The sequence below is a fragment of the Xiphophorus maculatus genome, chromosome 9 (assembly GCF_002775205.1).
Source record: "Xiphophorus maculatus strain JP 163 A chromosome 9, X_maculatus-5.0-male, whole genome shotgun sequence".
In the NCBI taxonomy this organism is placed as follows: Eukaryota; Metazoa; Chordata; class Actinopteri; order Cyprinodontiformes; family Poeciliidae; genus Xiphophorus; species Xiphophorus maculatus.
The window spans coordinates 25,006,575-25,031,720 of record NC_036451.1 but is presented as its reverse complement, the minus strand read 5'-3'; the positions used below and the strand labels follow the sequence as shown (position 1 = coordinate 25,031,720).

The 25,146-nt window shown below is 39.3% G+C and overlaps 1 protein-coding gene across 2 annotated transcripts in view; it reads right to left on the bottom strand.

The window, feature by feature from the left end:
• The window catches only part of tmem131 (transmembrane protein 131), a 38,188-nt gene that overhangs the window by 3,631 nt on the left and 9,411 nt on the right, over positions 1–25,146 (bottom strand). Inside the window, exons 6-36 of one of the 2 annotated variants that reach the window (XM_014470774.2) lie at positions 22,071–22,187; positions 21,875–21,997; positions 20,867–20,947; positions 20,634–20,784; positions 20,491–20,547; positions 19,813–19,874; positions 19,616–19,724; positions 19,039–19,147; positions 18,799–18,952; positions 18,553–18,723; positions 17,145–17,255; positions 16,647–16,781; positions 13,872–13,976; positions 13,677–13,763; positions 12,914–13,066; positions 12,737–12,812; positions 12,189–12,303; positions 11,060–11,198; positions 10,857–10,966; positions 10,706–10,778; positions 10,448–10,599; positions 10,216–10,358; positions 7,334–7,520; positions 5,591–5,776; positions 5,357–5,512; positions 2,870–3,282; positions 2,605–2,789; positions 2,073–2,203; positions 1,878–1,990; positions 1,647–1,799; positions 1,405–1,555 (exon numbers count right to left, since the gene is read on the bottom strand). In XM_014470774.2, coding sequence (XP_014326260.2) covers positions 1,405–1,555; positions 1,647–1,799; positions 1,878–1,990; positions 2,073–2,203; positions 2,605–2,789; positions 2,870–3,282; positions 5,357–5,512; positions 5,591–5,776; positions 7,334–7,520; positions 10,216–10,358; positions 10,448–10,599; positions 10,706–10,778; positions 10,857–10,966; positions 11,060–11,198; positions 12,189–12,303; positions 12,737–12,812; positions 12,914–13,066; positions 13,677–13,763; positions 13,872–13,976; positions 16,647–16,781; positions 17,145–17,255; positions 18,553–18,723; positions 18,799–18,952; positions 19,039–19,147; positions 19,616–19,724; positions 19,813–19,874; positions 20,491–20,547; positions 20,634–20,784; positions 20,867–20,947; positions 21,875–21,997; positions 22,071–22,187 — 4,208 coding nt within the window. The remainder of the gene's footprint in view (positions 1–1,404; positions 1,556–1,646; positions 1,800–1,877; positions 1,991–2,072; positions 2,204–2,604; positions 2,790–2,869; positions 3,283–5,356; positions 5,513–5,590; positions 5,777–7,333; positions 7,521–10,215; positions 10,359–10,447; positions 10,600–10,705; positions 10,779–10,856; positions 10,967–11,059; positions 11,199–12,188; positions 12,304–12,736; positions 12,813–12,913; positions 13,067–13,676; positions 13,764–13,871; positions 13,977–16,646; positions 16,782–17,144; positions 17,256–18,552; positions 18,724–18,798; positions 18,953–19,038; positions 19,148–19,615; positions 19,725–19,812; positions 19,875–20,490; positions 20,548–20,633; positions 20,785–20,866; positions 20,948–21,874; positions 21,998–22,070; positions 22,188–25,146) is intronic. The other variant, XM_023340196.1, reaches the window with a different exon arrangement.

Sequence of the window (25,146 nt, the reverse complement as noted above, 5' to 3'; positions counted from 1 at the left end):
CAGACGGCGTCGAATAAAAAGGCAGTATGTGGAAAACACAAAAGCAAACAGGCACAGAGAGAAAACTTTAGGAAAAGACCAAAGTTATCAGCCACCATTAGCAGTCTGTGAACCAAGGCAATACGCTCAACTCTCCCTCTCACTACCAGTTATTAAAGAGAAAGCAACAAGTAAAAGGGGCTGAAGCTGAGGAGGAGATAATGTGCGTGGAAACCACACAGGGCAGAGTGGATGAAATGGCTTCTTCAGAAGCTAAACTGATATAAAAGGAGCATCAGGATGTGGCAACACAGAAATACAAGTCTGCTAATACAGGAAGTGGTCAGTGAGGCTCTGGTGTGGGTTTGTCTTTCTACAGATCGCTGCTTTGTGTGTGCCATATGAAGCTGGGCTTTGTTTCTGACGTCTTTTCTCAGAGCAGTTCTGTTTGTTTAGGTTCCTTAAAAAGTTTTCCTGGAGACATTTTGCCACAAACTTTATTTTTATATCTACAGTGACGTTTTTTTCTCTTCTTTACAAAACCGTTTAAGCTCAGTCAGATTTTATGGAGAACATCCCTGAACGTAAAGTTTCACGTCTTGCCACCGATTCTCGACTGCTGATTTAGGTCTGGCCTTTGACTAGGCCATTCGAGGAGCTTTCATTTATGGTGAAATTTCTAGTAATAAGAGTTCTGATTTATTGCGATCTTGACCAATTTCAATTATTGATGGTAAATGAAAAACGCAACCTTTGATTTTGTGGGAAATGTTAGTTTTTGCTATTTTCTCCAATGTTTCTTCTAGGAACGCATCAATAATGATTAGCTAATTCAAACGCATGATTAAATGCACTTTCTTTGTGATGATTAGATTATGTTAGTAGCTGTGTTTCCATTAACCATAAAATTGAGCAAATTGAAATTGTGAAAATAATTTCCATGTGGCACAATAATAAAAATTGTGCCACATGGAAACATGGCAACAAAAACTTAGGTTTTTTGTTAACGTTCTGCGCAAGGATGATGGTTTTTTGGAAAATACGTATTTGGAAAACTGCAATGGAAACACCTTTTTCACATAAGAGTCACATGATCTACAACTGGATGTTACTACTGGCAGAAACGACAAAGGCGACAGGGAGTAGGAGGATGATGATGTTTTTTTTTCATATAATGTGCAGTTTTCTCAGAAAAAGTTGTGCCTTTCGAATGTGTTAAATCCATAGCTCTTCTGAAAAAGCATCTGCTACAATTTCAAGTAGCCGTCACCAAGTATGAGGTTTGTGGCTTCAATGCCTGAATCAGACAGTAATGTCTCCTCTGAACACCGTAATTGCAAAATTGTGGGGGGGGTTTTCCACGTTAGCAGAATATGGGCAAAGATTTATTGCACATTGGTAGTGGAAACGCAGCTGGCCACGGACCTGGTGCTGTTCAGCACGCTGCTGTAGGTGCCTCGGGACAGTAAGCTGGGCGAAGTGGGTGGAGGGGAGCAGGTCCCCGCGGTGGCTGACCGCTTCAGGAAAGGATCTGCGTTCAACGTCTGCAGGGAGATCTGCTGGAGGCTGTCTGCTTCTGAACGTGGGAAAAAAGAAAAGCGGTGAGTGATTTGGAACTTGAATTCCGACTCTAGGAACGATCCGGACAGTTTCCAGTGTGCGCTCACGCATGCTGTTGATAGGAAGAGGGATGTCCCACTCTGGAGGAGCGTAGTCCTTCTCTCCCTCTGAGCTGCTGCTGTGGCCCAGCTCCGGGACGGAGGAGCTCGACGACAGCTTGGCTAAAAGCAGGGGCCGCCCGTCGTCCGGCTTCCCGTCTACTGTTGAAGAAACGAAAACGGGTCACCAAAGTAATCCCAAAGGAAACCGGGAGCAGAATGCGAACGCTCGGAACGCACTTCTTTGTTTCTGCGCCGGCCTCGTCTTTGAGATGAGGGGGTGAAGAGCTTTGGACGCGAAGCTCCTGCGCTGCTTGTTTTCCAGCGGCGTTACGTATGGAAGCTCCAGAGAACTGCAGCGATAAAGATTTGTCAAACATAAACCAACGAAAGCAAACTCATTTTAGTAAAAAAACAAAATAAAACAAATCAAACCTGGATTTCTCTGTTTGAGTCTCTTTCTTTGCAGCTTCTTGTTTTCTTTCTTTGGGTTTGCTTGAGAAATTTGAAGTTTCCTCTTTTGTCTTCCCAGGAGTTGTTGTCCTCCCTTTCTTTTTCACTGGTTCCTATCAGAAATTATGCATTTAAGTGGCTTTATGAAAATATTCACACTGAAATTGAGACTGTATTGTAGTACTCCAATGAAAAAATCCCAACTAATTTCTAGTTGAAATATTTTAGTTTTGTTCTTTTTCCAGTGTACCAATTTAGAAGTAGTGCTGATTTCACTGGCAGATTATTTCACTTATAACATGGAAAAATGTCTTTTAATATATGAAATAATCTACCAGTGAAACTAGTTCTTCTTAAAATCAATATTAAAGGATTATTTGCTTAAAACAAGCTCATATATTTAGCTGAAAAGTTACCTGTAAGTCTTCTGCCTTGTTTCACGTCTATTAAGATATTTACAGTAGAAACTAGAGAAAAAAAATCCGTGGTAAGAGTTTGTGTTTTTCTGACGTACCTCTTTGAGGTTTGTCTCCACGTCTGGGTTTGAGGTCTCTGTGGTGGTGGAGGAGCTGTCATCGTTGTCTGCCAGGTTGTCTTTCAGCTCGTCTCCCTGAGTCTTTAATCTGGGCTTTTTCTCCTTCTCTTCCTTCTTTCTCAGCGCTTTTGTTTTTGAACGCTGCTTCCCTTTGGATTCTAACACTGGAGACAAAACAACCACGGTTTTTAAACACCAGCGGAGCCGAGCCGGCTGACATCGAATCGCGTCTGGAAGACGGTACCTTTGCTTTGAGCGGATCGAGAGCTCTGGTCCTGTAGAGCCTCGGCGGCCAGCGACTCTGGGCGATCGAGGTCGTTGTCCATGGCTCCTAAGAGGCTGGAGTACTCTGGATCCTCCTGCAACGACGACCCGGGCGAACTTTGACCTGGGAGGTCCAGCTGTTTGCTGTTGCGAGCCTTCCGATTAACCAGCTGGCAGGGGGCTGGCGGACCATCCTGGCCGGAGGCTGAGCTCGCTTTGGGCAGCTGAGATGGAGCCGCTGGCACAGACGGGCGGCTGAAGGGCATCCTGGGCCTCTTGTCTTGGCTGTCGGGTTCCAGTAAGTTCCGGCTGCTCTGTCGACCTCCGACCCTCGCCGCGCCGTTGCTGGATGGGTAAAACCCCCTGGAGTTCTGGGACGAGTCGCTGTAGTCACTAAACCAGGTGGGAACAGAGAAATCAGATTAGTTGTGGGGCTGAAAAGTTTAATCGATGATTGAAATAATCATCAAGTAAAGGAGCAAAGACTCTAAATCATACCATTTGCTGGAAAAAAAAACAACACTCTCAAAGAAGTAATCGAGCCAAAACAAAGCATTTTAGATAAAAAAAAACAACAACTCAATCTTTGTCTGTAAATCTGTTCTACCCAAAAGTCTTCAAGTTTAACTTCACTTGGTTCAAATTCTGTCAAAGTCCAGTTATTAATTGGTCATTGAAAAAAGAGTCAACAGATCAGTCCTGCACTATATTGAGGTAAAGTGAAGCTGGAAGGGCTTATTTCAGTATTTATTCAGCTTTGCTACATTACTGTACTTTAGACAACAAAATGTTCATTTTCTTATTTAGAAAAAGTAACTGATATTATTTGCACTTTTTCTATTTACATATTTTTTATATTGTCTAAAATAAGCTTAGGTGGTTTAATAAAAAAATCTGCCGAATGTGGCATTTAAAAAAAATCTGATTAATTAACTAATAGTCAGAATAATCGATTACTTGATTGTAGCCCTAGTCGGTTGTTGCTCAACCTAATTTCCTGTCTCTTAAAAGTTTTATTTTATGTTCGTCACCGAAATAAAACCTTTAACAGCTATTCACGATACAAAGCTAACTTTACTGATATTCAGATTTAAATCTGATTGACAGATGCAGGTTCAAAGTTCACAGAAGTTTGGGTGGCCTTTAAATTCACAAGGATGCACTGCTTTTAGTAAATGACTAAAGGAAATCCCAATAAAACACAGTAAAGGTTTCAGTTTTAAGGGATGAGAATTACTTCTGCAAAGCAATGTAAAAGTTTTAAAGTAAGAACTGCTTCCAAATTATTAGGTTACATTTTAGTTGTTTAAAAACTGAACACAAAAATGGTCAGAAGTTGATCCAAAGGAACGCTTGAAACAAGCTTCTTCATGGCACACCGACCGGAATGCAAATTAATACAGATAAGAAGCTTAATTTGACCGAGCAAAGCTTTACTTTGTGATAATGTATACAAATCACCTCACCGGCTGCCGATAGGTACCAGTACCAGATATGGTCACAGTGGTTAGGCACCGACACTAAACCACAACCCAGAGTCCACAGGAGATTTTCCCTACGTACAAGAGGCCTTAAAACACAAACTGTGATTGAACTTATGACATTTTTTAAGGTCTAAATAACAGATCTACAACAGAGTACTAGGGCCATTGTTGATATAAGATTTTAAAAAAAACAACAAACAAACAGCTGAATGAATAAAAGAAATGGCATATTTAAATCAAAGAGCAGAAATTTTGAGATCTTAGAAATTTTCCAGAATAATGAAATTAAACTTCTGGGTTTCAAAAGTCAAACATTTGCTGGAAAAAACAAAATGTGAGAAATTATCTCACATTTTCGACTTGTGAAACTCAGAAATGTCCTTGTCTTTTCTATATACGTTCTGAGACTAATCTCAAAATTCAGAGTTTTTTCTAGCAAATTGTCGATTTTCAACCTCAGAAATTTCCTTGGTTGTTTCTAGGAATTTTCGGAGTTTTTTCTGGCAGAAATTCACTCCCTTTTCTTCTCCTCTATCTATACACTGGCCATAATACACCGTTGGACAGATCAGATTTTTCCTGCATTTAACATATTGTACATTTTGTGGACTCAAAGTGAAGAGAAGTGAATTTAATGCCTGTAGCTGTAACAGGCCAGGATATCTGAGTGTTGTAGGACATCATTGTCCACATCTGAGAGGGTGTGGCCAGTAATGAGCCTATAATCAGTGTTCTTTGTAGACATGGGGACACACCCGTTTCTCTTTGGGAGCCAAACTCCACCGCCTGACCCACAGAAATATGCAACTAAATCACCCAGTCATGACTGGAGATATTCTCTTCAAAGGCACAGTTCTTGCTTGGATGCATGAAATCCTGCAGCTGAGATTGGCTATTACAAGAGTACGATTTGGATTTGTGAGATTTTTTCATTTATTGATAAAATACTGTAGTGAAGACATTTTTTATTTCCTGTCACGTACTTTAAATCTCTGTGAATTTGGACAATTTCCCTGAGGTTAAACGGCCTCCCCGTCTCCATGCTGGAGTTGGACTCCACCGAGACGCGTCTCTTGAAAGGCTCCCAGATGCTCTGCGCCTCCAGGTAGGCGGTGACTATCACCAACAGAAACATGGAGCTGCAAAGACAAGAGACGGGGGGGAAACGCATGAGTCGTCCGCGAAGGCCCAAAGTAAAAGTTATCTGACGCTCTTACCTCATGACGACGGACACTATGATGTAGAGCTCGAGCTCCCAGCTGGGTCGGGGCAGGGTTTCGGCGCAGGCGGCCAGCATGTGGTAGGGCAGAGAGGCGTTCAGGACGAACACGAACTCCGAGCCGCCCCGCGTCACCAGTTTCAGCTCCCGGATCACTCGGGACGAGGTGAAGTCGGGTGTAAACCTGAAGCAGAAACGGAACCGAAGCTCACCCGTCTGCATCCTTTTGGGCTACGAATGACGGCGAACTGAGCCGTATGTCGCTCACTCCTGGCTATTCAGAAGTTTCAACATTTATTCGCTTTCAGAATGAAATGGAGTCGCCACGGTAACATCAACAAATGGTAGAATGCAACTGCCTAGATGCACGATTTTGGTTGGCTGTCAAAACTCATTTTCATTTTGAGCTGCATCAGGATCATGAATGTTCTTAAAAGGCCGGTTGTGCCAGAATGGATTGATAAAACTCATTAAAGAGCGGTTAAATTTTTAATAGAGAGCCATTTCTTAAAATTAAATATTGAAAGGTTTTTCACATTGTCCCTCCAGGATTGTTTTTGTGATTTCTACACAATCAAAATCTCTGATTCTGTGGAGCTAATTTAGAAATATTTGCAAGAAAAAATGCAATATCTGCCCTTATTTATGACGTTAAATTTGACATGATCAATTTTGCTGTATGATAAATTTTCCAAATAATTATGGCAATAAACGATAATGTTGTTTTGAGAGCATTTTCCGAATAAAATCTTAATAAAAGGTATGATATTGTACCTTTAACCTCTCAAAGACCAATAAACTTGAATTTTGTACAGAACACAGATATTTTAAATATCCAAAATAAAACACAACAAGCAAAAACAATAAATAAAATGGAAACAGAAACCACACACAACCATTAAAAAGATGGATTATGAAGTCTCTGTTAACAAAACTGGCCTTTAAAAATATGGAAATTATTGAGCTCATTCTAACTTAGTATGCGATTAACGTAAGTGATTAATTGCGACAGGCTTAAATGAGACTTTGTTAATCGCCAACTCGATCACAGACAGTAACTTGGCATCAAGTAATAGAGAGGAAGTAGTGAAATAAAAGTAAGAAATACCACCAACCACAGGTGGGAGTTAGCGATCACTTAAATGGGGTGTTTTCAATAATGTTTTGCAGAAAATTTGCAATGAAGTCAGAGTTACGTATTAGCGTGAAAGAATGCGAGGGTTTGTTGATTTTCCATGAATTTCCACAAATGTGGAATCATGACAAACTGGCGGGTCTGGTAGATTTGATGTCTGGAGTGTAGAGGTCCACATGAAAAAAGATACTGCGGGCCAGATTTGGCCCCTGCGCCTTGCTTTTGTTACATGTGTCCCCACGGGTAAAATCAGTACGCTTCAAATGATTAATTTAACAGTTTTTAAATTATGTGTGTAGTACATATGGCCCTTTAAGTTGGTGTGCAGGACATGATAAACATGCCAGAAGCAGAAACTTTAACAAAACATCCATTATAGTCATTACACCTGTTTACCCACATAGAATGGTCAAAATGATTGTTAAAAAGACAATTACATTTCATTAGTCTGAATAAAGCCTCACCAATATAATGCAATCTGTTTGAAACAGACCACAACATGGATGGCTGAGTAAAATGTAAAGTAAAATATTAATAACTTAAAAAACAAGCAGATTATTTTTTCTTGTTTGCCAGTGTAAGAGTAAGACAGTTTTGATCACTCACAGTATGACGATGTCTTTTGAAGCATTCGGCTTAAGTGCAAACTCCTGACAGTTGAGAACTTTGAATCCATATCCTTCGCAAGCTCGGCCGTTGATTTCTGCCGATTTGATGGTGATCGGGAGCTGTCCAGTGTTCTCCACTCTGACGGTTCTCTTGAGAGTAAAGTTTGGCTCCTTAACTTTTATTTCTGGAACACGGAACGGATCGAAGGTTAATAAAAATAAAACAAAACACAAAAAAGAAAAAGCTGTTTAATTCCAACTCTGTTTGGGAAAGAGCCACGGCTAATTGCTTTAGAGCTAAAGAAACAGTGTTTTTCCATCACACGCTTGCCCTTCCTCCCAGTCACTTTCTGACTCAAAAGTTGGTGTTTGTTTTTCGACCAACCCAGTTTGCTCTGATTGGTTAAAAATGAGACCGGCCCAGTCAGGTGCCTTCCCTTTGTTTAAACCTGCCAAACTAGCCGTACGGCAGAGACTACTCAGATGTGTCTTCATGGAGACACATCTCCTTATGTGAAGGGAGAAAAAGCCTGGACAACGATGAAGGCGCCTCAAGCTCTCCAGGGTCACTGTGTTCAGTTGTATATGCATCTCAGAGGCAGGGATCTGGTAGTGCAGCCACAGCTTTTAACAGCTTTGTTGCCCTTTTAAATTCAAACCACATATTTAGAGTTGATATAAAAGTCTCTGACTTTGGGCTTAACTGGTTTTATAATAGGGATGAAACGATTAATTGTGATTAATTGATCACTGACATGATTGTCAACTAATTTAGTAATCGATTAATCGTTAACTGGAATATAGACTTTTAAAAAGGACATTTGCAAAGAACATCTCTTTTCCCCATATTTCACTTTAAATAGAGCTGAAACGAATAATCAGGATGAATCGGGATAAATTATTAAAATAATCATCAACTAATTTAGTAATGGATTTTTAGTACAGTATACAGACTGCAAAAAAGACTATTTGCTGAAAGAACAACACACTCAGAGCAGTAAGTAAACCAAAACAGAACAAAAACATACATGAGTTTTGTATTTAGGATGAAACATCTTTGTCTGTAAATTATGTTTTCCCAAAACTCCTCAAGTGGAATAGTATTAGCTTCACCTGGTTTAAATTCTGTTAATAAAAAAACAAATCACCCATTAATCAACTTTTGCTATCCGATTATTAATTGGTTAATTAAAAAATAAATTAACCCTACGTCTTTTTTGTTAAAGTCAAGCAGTTTTTAACATGTGGATGAAATATTTTTTAGCTGCAGATGCATCAGTACAAATGATCAAACGTTCACTAAAGGAATGTTACTGCATTGAATTTTATTTTCTCATGTAATGAAGGAATTGAATTGTTTAATTGCATCTGTCAATGTATTGCAAATATTGTGTAAAATAGGCCGAATGAAAAATCTGGAGAAAGTGCCAAATTTTTTAAACCCGATTAATCAATTAACCGTCAGAATAATCGATTACTAAATAAATGTTTAGTTACAGCCCTACTTTATCACCACAGATAAGATATTAAAGACCTATAAGTGTTAGGTTGTGCGTCTTTAGCGCATTATCTGCCTTCATTCTTTGTATTTGATCAAACGTGCGTGAAAAGAGACGCCTGTCTGCCGACGCTCCTAAGTCCCGGTCCACCTGCCGTTTCGCTATGACAACATTTATATCGAGTTATTGCAGAACTCCTCACACTACCGCTTGAACTTTTCCACGTATTGTCAGATTTCACCCACCCTGAATGCAGCTGTTAGTGTATTTCTAATATTGTATAAAAGCAGAAGGTGACGGCAGAATCATGCTGTGGGAATGCTTGGAATACATTTGTAAGTCACTGTGGATGTACAATTGAGCAGTTCGTTTTTTTAAACACCTTGTTTAAACATTCATGAAAATCAAGAGCTCATTTTCATTCAAAGGGACTTTCGCACAACGCACAACACATTTATACAAGTACTTCCAAGTACTTTTCACGAACTTAGAAATAATAAGTCCTTGTCATGTTGCCTATAATCACTAATACTTCACAGATATTTATGCAGCCTGACTCCTAATATTTGTTTTCTTTCACTAATCATTATTTTTCTAATCGATTATTCAATTTTTCTCACAATTGGATTAAAAAACTATCAAATTTTTTCACGATCACTAAAGCCTTTCGCATACAATTGTAGAAATACATTAAAATATACAAATGAGTTTTATTGCTTGAAATGCAATAACTTTAGAGAACACTTGATCGTTTGAAGCTAATGATGCATTTGCAGCGAAAGGAAGTAAATAATTCTAACATGAAAAACTCAACCATTTCTGCTCGATTAAACATTTCTACAGATTACGGCTGATTTTTATTTTTTAGGTTAAACGGTTAATAATTGGAAAGCAAAACGTGATTAATGTTTATTTTTTATAGAATTTGAACCAGGCAAAGCTAAAATTATGCCACTGAAAGAGTTCTGGGTAGAACATGATTACAGACAAAGAAGGTATTTTTTTTATATTAAATGCAAAATGTATCTATTTTCGGTACTTTGAGCAAATGTCCTTTTTCCCCCAATTTGTATACTCCACCAAACAACTAATCGACTATTGAATTAATTGATGGTTATTCTAATAATCAACTCATCATGATTAAATCAATGAATCATTTCAGCCCCAGTTTTCTTAATTAAAGTGAAATATGGGGAAAACATATTTCAGATTTTTTCAGAAGAAGGAACCATTTCAGGAACTTTGGTAAATAAGTCCAAGAGACGTTGAAGCCTTTAACTTGCATTACACACTCAGCAGGGCAGGTAACGGGTTAATTTTTGCACAGTGTCAGATTCCATGTAACTCTCTCTCAGTTTCACTCCCAGAGATCCGAACGTACTTTCTGTGCAGTCTTTCAGCAGCGCCTCCGTCATCTTGAACCTCAGTGAGCTGCCCTGCCCTGGAGGCTTCCCCGCCACCTTCAGGCTCTCCGTCGTGCCGCGTCCATGGAGCACGATCGTGTCGATCACAGTCAGGTTGTTCCTGAACGCATTCCCAAAGCATCCCGTGGATAAACATGCCACTGTACTTAGTGAGGCCACAGCTCTCTGGACCTTAGTAGATACTTTTACCTGACTATGAGAAGGGAGGAGACGCTGTGGTTTCTGACGGGCGTGAACCTCACGCTGAATGACTTCACTTCCCCAGGCAGCAGCATGAGATTGTAGACAAAGGGTCTGGTTGAGCCTTCGACAAACCCCGAGCTGCTCTTTATTAGGGACGTCTGCCACACAAACAAGAGAGGCTGTTAGCTGCTAACAGGTTTCACATGCTGCCTCAGCAGTGCTATGATTAGCAGGAGGGAAGCCAGTAGATAATGCAGCGCTCACTTGGTTTCTATGAACCTGGAACTCGAATGTGCTTGTGTCAATGTTGATACTGGACAAATTTCCCAATGGCAACCTGAATGTTTAGAGAACAGACAATGAGTTAGAGAAATGGTCAGAGAATAGATCCTGTAGAGTTGAAAGGATTTGTGACCTGTCGGCCAGCTTTCCAGAAAACACAGAGGGGTTGGGAAGAAGCGCCAGCGGGAGAACTTGGACGTAGACGGGGACGTCTGCAGGGTTCTGCAGGATCACCTCCTCGTCCTGCATTGCAACAGAAACATAAACTTCCTTCATTTCGAATACGCTAAAAGATAATCCTGCGTGTGTGTCATGAAACGGAGGGCTTTAACTCACAGAGGAGCTGTTTGTGCTGGTCAGGGGGAACACAATTCTCTGTGAGGAGTTGACGAGTGAAGGCCAGGTCAAATGGGCTGTGACTTTAGCTTCGATGTTCTTCTGGAGGTTCGTGTTGACTTCGAAGATGGCTTCGATTCTTCAGGGGGAAAGAAAGGGAGAACATTTATGTTTTTTGGCAAGAATAGTAAGACTCAAACCTAGTAAAAGGTGTGTTTTCACAGTTTTTTGGGGCTATTCTTTTACCCCGCATCGTTTAATTTCAGAAAACTGAACCTTCAGGATGGAGTTGTGTCTAGATTACCATTTCGTGATGGCTGAATAGTGCAAACATGTTGTTTCAGTCAGGCCTGTCACGATAATAAATTTTGATGGAAGCGAGTGTTAGCAGTTCGTTACCAGTAGCTTTACCAGTCTTGAGTCACAGAACGCAGTGAGCAAAGATATTTGTGCACGACTCAAACCTTTAGCTGACACAAACTTCCAGCTAGAGAACATCCTACATAGAATGACAGTAAATAGCCCTGTGATGACTAAATTTAAGACCTGTGATTAATATATTTAAGTCTGACTTACATTTTTTTTTAATGTATGCAAGAGATTTTAAGGGATTCATTTTAGATGAATTAATTTAAGACTAAGTATATGCACACACCCTGAAGAAGGGACTTAAAAATGTTATTTTCATTTTAAATATTAACTATGCTAAAGTCCTGTCTATTTTGTTAAAAAATATGTGCAGCAATTTCAACTTTTTTTTCCCCTCCAGGGGGTCTTTTGTGTCCCTTATATGAGAGTAGACTGACAGGAAAGGGGGAGAAAAAGAGGGGGGAAGACATGCGGCAAATGTCGCCGGGTCCGGGAATCGAACCTGCGACGGCCGTGTCGAGGACTCAAGGCCTCTAAATGTGGGTCGCGCTAACCACTACGCCACCACAGCACACCCTTCAACTTATTTTTTTTAAAAAATGTTTTAGCAGAAATAAAGCTTAAAACAAAATTTGCAACTTTAATTGCAACTAAATAAAAAAACAAACAAAAAAACCCAGGGCCGCAAAATTAGCAATTTTAAGTCGCAACAATCACCGACAAACTTCGAACATCCAAGAGGGACAGAAAAGATGATTACTTGTGTCCTGAGCGCTCTTTGATCTCCTTCCATCGTTTGAGGAGTTTCTGATGAAGGTCTACGTCAGCATCCCAGATATCCTCCTGCAACACCAGACCGTGAGGCTTGGATTCAGCTGCGAGATAAAATAGAAGAGAAACAGAGTTACGCTTGGAAAAAAAGGTTAGCATTTGCAAAAGGAAGAGAAAACTCAATAAAGAGAAATACAGAATGTGTAAAAAAAAAAACCCAAGATAAATTAAGAGCTTAGGAAAGGTCTGAGAGGACAGAGGTAATAAACTGGAGCTCTGATTTACATTCAGTCACCAACGATCCATCATCTTAGATCAAGTTAAGTGCATTTTAGCCAGACCTACAGCTTTGCCATAAATCACTACAAGCAGTAGTTACTACAAGCAGGAAAATAAAAAGTGACACTTTCTTTTTTAAATCACTGCGCAGCATGAGTGATGCCAACATGATCCCGCGTCCCCATGGAGACAGAAAGCCGATCTATCTGAGCTTCGGTTGTGTGAGCTTTGAACGCCACACAAACACACCAAACTTACATTTAAGCACAAATGGCAGGCCCACATAACAGTGATCACCACACTGCAAGCTGGCGTCAAAATAAATATTTGCCACCTGGAAAACATGGGAAAAAAAATAAATAAATAATAAAAATAAGTTTATGTCCACAACAGCAACAAAAAAATCAATTTCAAACCCCGAGGAGGATTTTCTACCTTGGATTTTCGTCTTGGCTCCAGCTCGTCTTTGTTGTTGCGCAGACGCTTGTAATAAAACCTGATGTCCTCCGTCAGTGACTGGATCTGCTGCAGCCGGACTTTTTGTGTGAAGGAGCTCTGGATGTTGAAGCTTTGGTGAACGACTTTTCCCTGAGGAGACAACGGAAGATACGGGACTCGCATCACACAGGCAAAAACCCACTGTAGGGCTGAAAAAATTATTTTAGTAATCGATTATTTGATCGATTCTTCTGACAATTAATTGATAAATCGGATTTAAAATTATCACACTCTGCAGGTCTTTCATTTAAAGACTTAAGCATTTACTACACAATAGTAGAAATACATTAAAATATGCAAGTAAACAATTCAACCCTTTCTTATAAAAGAAAAAAAAACATTTAACTGCTTAAAATGCAATAACAGCACTCCTTTAGTGAATGTTTAATTAGTAGTAGCAAATTATAAATCTGCAGCTAAGAAACATAATTACAACATGTGAAAATCTCGGTTCTTTCTGCTCGACTCATCAATACACTGTAGGACTGAGCTGATTGTATTTTTTAGACCAATTAATTTCATAGCGAAACATGATTGTACTTGCAGGCAAAGAAGGGTTTATCTTAATCTTAACGGCAAATTGCATATATACCGATTAATCGATTACTAGATTAATTGACGATTATTTCAATCAATCACAATTAATCCGACCAATCGTTTCAGCCGTAAGTCAAACGTGTGTGAAATCCTGTTAACTCACTGGAAACGAAGGTGGCAACACGATGTGCCTGGGTGAGCTGTTTAATGTCCCCACTGCGATGAGAGCTTTGACTGGGATGGTCAATATCTGAAACCATAAAAAAAAAAAAAAACACAGAAGAAAGTGATCATCAGATATGACTTAAGCTGCCATTTTCTCCCTCAAAATCTAAACTAAAAAACAACACAAACCAACCTCATAATCTGTTGTGATGTGAATGGCTCCGTCGTACACGCCCTCGAGCGCTTTGGCAACTAATGTGACTCTGAAAGCTGCATAATAGCCAGATGCTAGAATCACCTGAAGACACAAGAAGGGTTGATTATTTCTTTCTGTTAAAGTGAGGTAGGAATATAACGTTTTACCGTGTAATGTTTTTTTTTGTAATGAAGCAAAAATTGTTATTTAAAATAAATATATATATATATTTAAAGACAGTAATGTTTGGTGATCTCAATCCTTTTTTACGAGTTACAACAACAGAGAGACTTTCATTGTTTTTAAAGTTGCCTTGCAAACATTTTTTCACCTCTGCTCGTTTTTCACGTTTTGTCACCTGAAACCACAATCTCCATTATACTTTATTGAAATCTGATGCACTGGTCAACAAAAAAGCAGTGCAAAATTGTGAAATCGACAGAAATGATGCACGGTTCATACATAAACGTGTACATGTAATATGAAAACTTATTATCACCCTCCATTAGTGAATGGTAGTACTGTAGACTAATAACACTCTGAAGCATTTCTCAGAAGTAGTTTTCAGCTAGAACACAACCTTGGCTACTTTTAGAAAACATGTAACTTTTTTTAAATTCAATTTATTGCTCTGAAACCATTTATTTTCCTCCTCTTCCACAGGAACAAGCTGTACCTTTTGGTTAAAAATCCCTACTGGACCTTGTCCCAGTAACACCACAGTTACTGGGAAGGCTAAACTATTTCTCAGTTAAAAGCTTATCTGTAATTTTACTGATGCAGGAGATTAAAAATAAATGTAACTTCCGGCTTTTCTCACAATTTGTTGCGTAAAAAAAGAAAAGAAAAAAGAAAAGAGAAGCAACTAAAGGAGTAAATACATCTGGACTTTTACCAAGAGTCATTAGAGGTGAAATATGTTGACATCTTTTAATTTCACATTCATTTTCAATCCTCTCCCTCACTGGCAACTGAACACAAGAACAGAAGCTGCTGTTGTAAACTGAGCTGTAGAAACAGTCGGCTTAAATAATGTTACATTCAAATCATTACGAGGGAGAAAAAAAAAAAAATCTATTCCAGTAAAGCAGCGCTTTGAGTTGTGTCAAATTCTTGCATAGCAGAAACTGCACAGCTTACAGTAAGCAGTTTCAGTGGAAGTGAACTTCTGCAGCCACAAGTTGTTCATCTCAAAAGGAAGCAGACCAACACCGCTATCAGATAACAAAGTGCTGTCTCTCAGTCACAACAGCCTCACCACTGCAGCTGTGTAACACGTCAGTAAATGTGTATTTGTGTGTTTCGGCTCATTTACTTGTTTTGGGGTTTTTTTTTTTACACTGTTTTCATACAGGTTTTATACTCTGTGAAGTATTTCACATTGTATGACATTGCAATCATACAGCTCAAAAAATTAGAACAAGTTAATTTTTTCGTCAGCATATCTTGGACATTTGATGATTATGTGACCTATTACAGATAATAAAAACCCCTTAATTTAGTGTCTCCAAAAGTTGGAGCATTATGAAAAGGAAAGTTGAGTGGAAGGCAAAACGTATGGCAGGAAAAGATGAACACCGGGAGCCTGGAGAGGATTGTCGAGCAAAATCCTTTAAAGAATTTGGGGGAGCTTCAGAAGGAGCGGACAGAGGTAGGAGTCAGCGCATAAAGAGTGGGGACGCACCGATCCACTTTCGATACTGATGCAGTACATCTGAGGTTTAATATTGGCTGATACAGAAATTGTATTCTGACTAGACTTAAAACATGAGGTCCAACATGTTAAAAATAAACTGCAAACATAACTGAAGTGGCTCCTTAGGCCCATTGTAGAAAGAAAAAGAAAAGGAGTAAATTTCCAAGAAATTGTTCGAAAATTTACTAGAAAAATCATGAAAAGTTCAAAAGTGGAAAACTTTCAACTTTTGGGAATTTTCTGTTTCAAAAGTGGAAAGCTTTTGACTTTTGAAACTCAAACATTTCTATGCTTTTGACTTTTGAAGCTTCAATGTTAATTGCCTTTTTAGAAAATTTCTGAGATTTATTTCAAAAGTTTATTTCTGAGTTTTTCCTAGCAAATTTTAAACTTTTTAAAAATCCGAAATTTCTAAGTTTTCTGTAGAAGATTTCTGAGATTAATCTCAAATTGTCCACGTTTTTTTCTTGCATATGTTTGACTTTTTGAGCTCGGAAATTTGAGTTTTTCCTAGAAAATTTCTCATATTAATCTCAAAATTTGAGTTATTTGACAGAAACCTTACTTCACCCACCCCATCTAAAATGGCTCCAATATACCACCATGACATACAATCAGTGCTACAGCTGAGTGATTTGTGCCACAACATAATCATATGTTAGAATGGCCTAGTCAAAATTAAGGAGTAAATCCCATTGAAAAAAAATGTGGCAAGCCTTAAACACAGCTGTTTACTGACTCATACAGCTGGTAGAGGCTGAATACAAGCACACAACGCACTTTTCAGGATTTTTTTTTGCAAACAGATTTCTAAACCATGTGACATCTTCCTTCCACTTCACAATTACTGCACTGCTTAGTGTTGCTCCATCACACTCTCACGCTTGTGGTTGCAATGCGTCACAATCTCAAACTGCTGTTGCAAGGTCCTGTAATTTGCATGGCTTGTATTGTTTTTAGTCTTTCACGGATCAATAACGCCTTACCTCAAAAAACGATTCCAATGAAAACACTGAAGGAATGAAAAGCTTCCAGATGTATCGTTTGGGGCAACGTTTGGGGTGGGGGGAACTCACCGTTTTGTGATGTGAGGCTGAGGCATGTTGCAGCTCCTGCAGGCGACTCAGGGCTGCTGTTGTGTTCCCCTTCTCCGTCTTCAGCAGCTCCATGAAGAGGCTGTCTCCTGTGACCAGCCAGGACTTTATCTCCAGCTGCAGGGCAGAATTCACAGAACCGGCTGATTTTGGACGAGGCATCCAGTTATTTGTTTCGCAGGACAATGTGTGACTGTACTCCATGTTCCTTGCAACTTATCAGCAAGGACTGCAGAAGTGGGGATGTTGGCACAAACGCTTGTGTTGCGACACGGATTGCACTGGGCTCCGAGTATAGAAAAGCACAAGCAGGAATACCTAAAAGGCTTATGTAGACACGTCTTACACAACGGGACGTTGGACAACGAACTTCAGCACAAAAACTGGAGCGTGTGCCCAGGGAGGGAGGGGGACACCTGGTTGGAAAAACACCCACAAAATGTCGCAATCGTTACGTCGGCAGGTCACGGGACTGCTCACCTCGATGGGGTTGCTGTTGACGACCACGAATATGATGCTGCTGGTGTCGGTGGCGCTGCGGACGCCGAAGTCCAGGACGTTCTCCTTCACACTGGGGGGCAGGACGAGGGGCTGTTCAAGAAAAAATAATTAATTAATTCAAAATCACAATTTCACATTTACTTCTCAACAGTTTAAAATATTGTATAAAAGTGTCACACTGCAGGGACTATTATATGCTCTCTGGTAAAATTTTTGTTATATGGTAAAAACAGGGCCAATTAGTGTAGATCCAATCGTCATATAATAATAATAATAATATGAATCTATATTTTTTAAGCCTTTAATTGTAAACAGAAGTAAAATCTGACTCATGATGGAAGAGAGGAAACAAGAACAGAAGGCCACGGGAAATTCAGGACTAATTACCCATTTACAGGATCATGTTTGGACAGAGTCTTAGCAATTTGTTATATTTCATTACAGTGCTTTGCAAAAGTATTCATACCGCTTTACAGTAGAGCAGGCCTAAACAAAATCCATAGACTTTGTGTGTATAATTGTGCAATTTGACATTTCGAAAATAAATTTCCTCAACAAACGTTTTGCTGACATTTGTAACAGAAACGCAGATAGTGTGTCCAAACCCGATCCAATCAAACTAATTAACGAAGCAAACCTGACATATTTTAATTACGATTTTACTGCTTTAATATTTAGATAATTTGAGTGAACTGCAAGGTCTCCTGTTTTTAGACTTGTTTAACATACATTGTTTCTGGAATAAACTTCCTGTAAAACAACCCGAGTTCCTATACAAACCCGTCTGTTTAGAGTTGCCTTTGGTTAGTAGTAAATGGAACATTGATCAATATATCTGATATTTGCTTGATGATGGCATTTGACGAAAAGTAATGTTTATTTGGTTGTGTCACAATTAGATACTAAACAATGTTTTTATGGTGTAAAGCACTTTGAACTGCCTTGCTGCTGAAATGTGCTACACAAATAAACTTGACTTCATCTCCAGTATCAGCTCTTTTGCAGCCTCTAGCAGGTTTTTCTTCCAGATTAAACCCATACCCATATCCACCTACCCATGGACTCTGACCAGCTGAACTCCAGTTGTAAAAGATTTCAAAAACAACATAAACTTTTCCTTCACACTCTTACACTTAGTAAATGCTTGTCTGTCATGCAAATCTTAAAAAAAGAGTGTTTGGTTATAACGTGGCAAAACGTAAAGCTTAAGAGACATGAACACGTTAGAAAGATACTGCATGCACTATATATAGGCTCGGTGTTTCTTCAATTTCACCACAAATGCATCAATGTTTATTCAACACTGCCTTGATCCACAGGGTTTGGGTTACTTAATATAATAAATGTAGAAACTCTGCTACTCTCTGCTTCGACGTCGTCTTCCTACCTCTAAGAAGCCTGTGTAAGCCCGGACGGGCAGGTGAAACTTGGACGCGTTTGTGATCAGCAAAATATTGCTGTCTATGTGAATGGAGGGTCGGACTGCCCGGAAGAGGAGGGAGAAGATGTAGCGGGACTCGTGCGGCGGGATGAGGATGGGCGTGCTGAAGTTTTGCACCTGCGACACAGAAGAGAGAACTCGTGACAATTTGTTCCTCGGCTCCTGGCGAACCGCAGCTCGGCCGGCGCTCACTTTAAACATGATTTTGGCCTCGTCGGGCAAGGACACGTTGTGTATCCGGATCGCGAAGCTGAACGCGTTTGTGAGGAAAATCGCTCTGTCCACTGGGTCGACAGGACTGTCTCTGATGTGGAACAACGTAGCCGTGTGGTCAAAGCCCAGGTAGCTACAGGAAAAATAAATAGATAAAAAAGGGAATAAGCACTACTAAAAGAAAAAAAGTTCACTGTGTTTCTTAAAGAAATAACTCACCCTTCTAAAACGTCTGCCTGGTATGGGATTTCAAGCTTGGAATAAGTCTTTTCTTTTGCTTTAACTGTTATTTTACCAGAAAACTGATATGGTCGTCTTGCTTTTGAGGCTGCAATAAAAACATAGATAAACAAAGTGGATAAGCCTGCTGTGAGAAGATACAGGGCCCCAGAAGAGGAAGTTGTGTAATAGCAAATAAAACATTTTTAAAAATCTAGCTCAACCAGAGTTTGAATAAAACTGTCCAGAAGGACCAAAAACTCTCTGAAAATACTATTTTCAAAATGGTGCCTTCATAAATATAGCATTTTTTTGAAGTGGATATGAAAAACAAAAAACAAAAACATTTTAAACACAAAGAACCAAACCCAGATGCATTTTTGATCACTTTTCAGGAAACTGACATCATGGTCTACTTCCTTAAGTGGTCAGTGAAACTGGTGCATGTAGACGGCGAGAGAAATCATGAGCCCTCACACAATCGGTTATGCATGCAATTTCATTTCCCTTCGCCCTACTAGCCTTTCAAAAACGAGATCATTCCCGCCTTTAAAAGCAAACACAAACACCCACTCACCATCGAAACTAATGGTTGCAACTTTAGTATATCTGCTCTCTCCAGCTTTGAGCGTCACCGCTTTAAAATCTACGGTGACGGCTTCGTTTGATGGTGTTGTGCGAACACTCTGAGGAGAAGAAGAAACAACAAAAAACCCGTCACTTACTGCAAGTCTCCAAGGAGAAAGATTTTATGGGAGCGATGGGAATACGAACTGTGATAGGAACGTCTTTTGTTCCTGAATTTAAAAGATGGAGGTTCAGGAGTTTTGGACGATCTGTGTCGGGGAAAGAAAGCAGACAATTGGTGTTTAGAGATGCTTTAGAGATGCTCCAATCCTGATATTAATATCGGTACCGATATTGAAAAAAAATCTAGCTCGAGTATTGGTGACGATGTGCCTGATCCATCAGGGCAAATATATTCAGTCTAATTCTATGCTTTGTGCTCTGAGCAACGTCATGTTTTATTATTTAACTGCTTTAATATTTAGAATCCTAATTGCCCTTTCTGAACCATTTGAAAGGTTTGTTGCAGTTTATTTGTTATATGATTGACCGAGGTATTTTTGTTACGTTGGCTGTTTTACTCCTAATTGCGCTGAATGAACAAATTAAATTTGTTTTTACATGTTTGACCGAGCTTGTGAAGCTATTGGTGTATTTAAATGTGCTGTGCTGGTGCAAAGTTAGTAAATAAATTGATAACTCAATACATTTATGTTTGCGGTTTAAAAAAGAAGAAACCTTTTGAGTCAGTTCAGCTGTATTTCTGTAATGGATCGCTGTCAGCCGGTGTCAATCTCTGATATCGGTATCGGACGTGAAAAATGTGGATCCGTGCCTCCCTACTTACGACAATTGGAAAAAACGTTTTCCCGTAACTCCACGTACCTTGTGATCGAAGCGTTCCAAAGTCAAGCATTTCTGTGGAGGAGTATATACCAGGAGCTGCGAATAGTGATTAAAATCAAAGAGCTACGGTGATGCAGGAGGTGGGTGGATGAATTCTGGGTTAAAAAGATTTAGAAGCGGACCTGACGTGACCTCCACCTCAACCGGGAGGATGATGAACTGGTCCTCATTTGGAGCGTTGGTTTTGATCCTGATGAAAGCCGTGTGGTTGTCCGCGTCTCTCGAAGAGAAGCTGGCTCTCATCACCCCCTTCGTTTCGAAAGGAGGAATCTCCTGGAAGGCGGAGGAGGTTGGCGCCAATGAGATAAAAAGTTGATAAAAACAATAAAAGGTTGCATCCAGAAGAGGGACTCACCCAAAGCTTTCCGGTGCCTCCTTGTTGGCCAGTGGGAAGCTCTAAATGCAGATCTCCTCCACTGGAGTACATCTCCACCACCTGAACAAAGTACGGCAACATCACAAACCGATCCAGAAAGTGGGTGCAGATTCACTATGTAAGGAAGTATTTGAATCTTGTTAAACCTTTTCACATTTTGTCACGCCACAAGTACAAAACCTTAAGTTATTTTATTGGAATTTTTACCCACAGACCAGCACATAGTGCGTATTTGTGGCGTTTAGAGAAAAAGTGCAGATGATTTCCATTGCTCTTTACAAATGAAAATGTAATAGTTGTGTTTCCATTACAAATGTATGCAAAACTTTGTCGACATTCCGCTAATGTAGAAAAAAAAACTATTTTGTAATTTCAGTGTTTGCATTAAATAAGAAACGCAATTAAAATGAAATTTGAATTAAGTTTATTCACGTGATAAGTCAATAAAAAAAAAACCATGTCATCCTCCTAGCCTTAATGGTCCACAATGGGGAAATTCAGCTGTGTTTTTATTTCATTTTAAAAGGATCAATAGAAATGCATATAATGTCGATGTTCCTCTAATGAGCCATCATTTGATCCAGGTGCGTTAAACCAGGGAGAGAACTAAAACATGCAGGATGCCGGCCGTCCAGGACTGACATTGGGCACCACTGGTCTACATCAGGGCTGCCCAAGTCCAGTCCATTCTGCGACTTTCCGGTGCCGCCCTTCTCAAACACACCTCAATCAAATGACTCAGCAACTTTTAGCTCTGCAGAGGCCTGATAGTGAGCAATCATTTGGTAGACTGGACTCTGGTCTATGATTAGATTAATTTGAGTACGAATATAAAACAACTTAAATATCAAATCACTAGAGTTATATTATGTAAAAGATCAAAAATAACTTTGGTTTATAGATCAAATGATCACATTGAGGTTTGTGGGTGTAAAGTGACACAATGTGAAAAAGCTCAAAATGTTTGAAAGAATCTCTTTAAATGACCTGCAGCAGTTCACTGTATGGGTTGTGAATGTTTATTAGAGGGGAGAAGCTGCTGTTCACAGGGACCCGGGCCCCAATGAAGGGCCGAAGCCTGTAGGGGTTCGGGACGCCGACCCCAAAAACCTGAAGGAGACAAAGAGGCAGAATTAGTGGCATATTAAAAACTAACCTTAGTGAGAGGTTGTTCTGTTTGTACCTGGTATGTAAACACTCCATGATGTGACGTATTAATAAATAAAGTGTTTTCTACATTTCCAACAACTCGACCAAGAAACACAACATCAAAAGATGTGTTCCCTCCTGGTGGAATTATCTACAGGAAGAACAGAAGAATGGGAGGATATACGTAAAAGAAGAAACAAGAAAAAAATCATCCTTTATGCATCAGATGAAATAATAACCCACAAAATCATAACCTCAGGCAACGCAATATTCACTATGAAAACGGACGGCGCCGTAAACGCCGTCCGTTTGCTCAAAGTGGCGGCTGTTGTTTTTTTAAACAAATATTATGTCACTACTAACACTTAGCGTGCTGGTGGTGGCCGTGGTTTCAGATGGCGATTGTGGGATTCTGCTGCAGGTTTCCCAGAAAAGATGCATTTATAATAAAATGAGCCATTTACAAAGTCTGCTCTCACAACGACGACATGTTTAAGTGTGATGGTGTTAAGATACGGTGCACCAAACAGCACAAAATCATCCTCTGGTTCTGGAGTGTGCAGAGAGCAGCAGTGTTTTTTTTGTTTTGTTTTGCTACCCCTTTTTCTCAATTTTGCGTCTTGCATTAAAAAGGAAAAACATAAAAAAAAAATTTCAAAATTAGCCTTATTTAAGATGTACATTTTATCAACAGTGCAGATTATTTGAAAGTGTCCGAGTTTCTCAAAAACACCACAAAAACCTTATGCTCCGAATAACTAACATTACCAAGTAAAAGCAACCGAATGGTAACAAAATAGAATCTTAAATATTGTGTTAGTTTTAGAGAATAAGCAACAAATGAAGCACATCAGATCCACCGATGATCATTTGCAGTCTGATGCGACGCACGCAACCAGATCATGTGATCCCAGCAGCACAGATGTGAGAATGATGACATGCAAATATAAAACCAGACTAGCGCAATGTCGACAGCATACCTGTTATTTTAATAATTAAGAAAAAAAACAATATAATGGTCATTACTTTTACTAAACACTGTAGTAAAAGATTATAAAGCTACAATTATAATTCTGTGTTTCACAAACTAACATTTATAGCAGGGGTCTGGAGCCCTGGTCTGCATTTTTAACTAAAAATGATAAATAACTCACTAATGTTTCTACAGATGCATGTTCTAGTAGGTTTTATTTCATGGAATAATTGCATTGAACCTCTACAACAGAATGCCACTAAAAGTTCCAGGTATATTCTTTAGATTTTTGTCATTCAGTTGAAAACTAAGCTGTTTTTTTTTTTTTTAAAGAAAAACACAGTTATATCAACAACTTCCAAGAAAATATATCCACCCTCTGTTTTTCTGCAAAGCTTTTCAAGTTTGAATTTGTTTTAAAGTCTAAAAATAGAAACAGAAATGTGGTTTCCTGTGGGAAATGTTTATCAAAAACGAGAGTTTTCTCGTTCTCCTCTTCAAAACTTCCTTTGATGTTTGTGGCTCTAAACGAGTTTTATTCAGCTGGACTCGGGGCAGGAACGTTTCTTTGGCTCGTTAAGGTTGCCGACCCCTGATCTGGACAACTCGACATTCACAACTTTCACTTGAGACCCTTGATCAGACAGAAGTCGGCACTGTAAAACTGGAACTGTGAAACCCCTGCTGTTTAACACAACCTCTACTTTGTGACCAAGAAGAAGAAAATATTTCATTCAGGAACTGTTTTCACTCACTCTGTTTGACAAAATGATGTAAATAATGTACGATGTTAAGTATCTGCTATCACAAACTGGTAATTTCCGAGAATTTTCTCACTTATCCACTGTTAGAAAATGTGGTAAAGTGTGTCATTTGATTGGAGGTCATAAGCTCTAATCTGGATCAAAATGAACAGTGTGAAGGTGAAATAAACCGTTTTTGATCATCGTGCAATAAAAATCCTCGTGCTCCTAATCTGTGCTGTCATCAGCTTGTGTCTTAACACCCTCTGACAAACCCCTAAAAAACAAAACAGCAGCAGGAAGGAAACGGCCAGCATGCGAATGTTTCTGAGCCGCCACAGACTGCTAGAGAGCCAGAGAGTATTTTAGATGAAACATCTGCTTGGTATGTCAGTATTTAAAAAAAACCCAACAACATGGGAGGCAAGCAGCAAACCACTGAAAACTGAACCAGCTTCAGTTCAGTTCAGAAACCCCAAAAAAGAGGGTTTCTGTCTTTTTTGAAACCCTCAAAAAACATCTTGTTCCAACCCCAAATGTCTTCCAGTTTTATTGGCGACTAAACTGCAACAAATAAAACAATTACAGGGAAGAAGTCACTGAAAATAAAAAGCAAACAAAGATTTAAAGTGGAGACAAAAAATCAGTTGTTTCCCTTCACCGAGAACACGCTTCCAGAAATGTAAAAGTTTTCCTTCCTACTACAGATTTCCACAAATGCCACTTAGTATTTTTTATATCTCAGTGTGGAAGCGTGTTGCTGCTGATGCTGCTAATAAAGAAAAGCAAAGCAATAAAGACAAAAATAAAATGTAAAGTCATTGTTCTGCTGCAGCAGCAGCAGCGGATATGCAACATTTTTATTTTCCATAAGTTGTGTTGACAGCCCAGCAGATGACAGTGAGGGGATTGGAAACGTTTTAAACGTTGACCTGCTGTTGCAGTCTGGACTTCATGTATCTGGATTTCTAGTTCCTATTGACCCAATTCACACTGATCTGTTGACAAAGCCAGGGAAATTATGTCGTCTCTTGTTTCATTAACAGTTACACAACAAATGGACAAATTGCTTTAGAACTTCAATGATTCACAGAGTATCGCTATGAGCTAAGCTTTAAAGCTTGAATCATGAGTCACTTGCATCTGCTTTTTTTCTTCCTCCCATTATTCAATCGCTCATTGTGTGTTAAACAGCTCGTCATCCTGCCTTCATTAAAAGCTCAGGACAGGGGTGTCCAAGCATTTTCCTCACCAAAAACCTTCATAAAGGGGGGAATAAAACGGGGAAATAATTTTTTTTTTTACTTTTTCCCCAGATTTCTGACTTTAATCTTCTGAGACTTTTTCTAATCTACTAAGCAATAAATAAAATTCAAACACTTTAGCTAAATGGG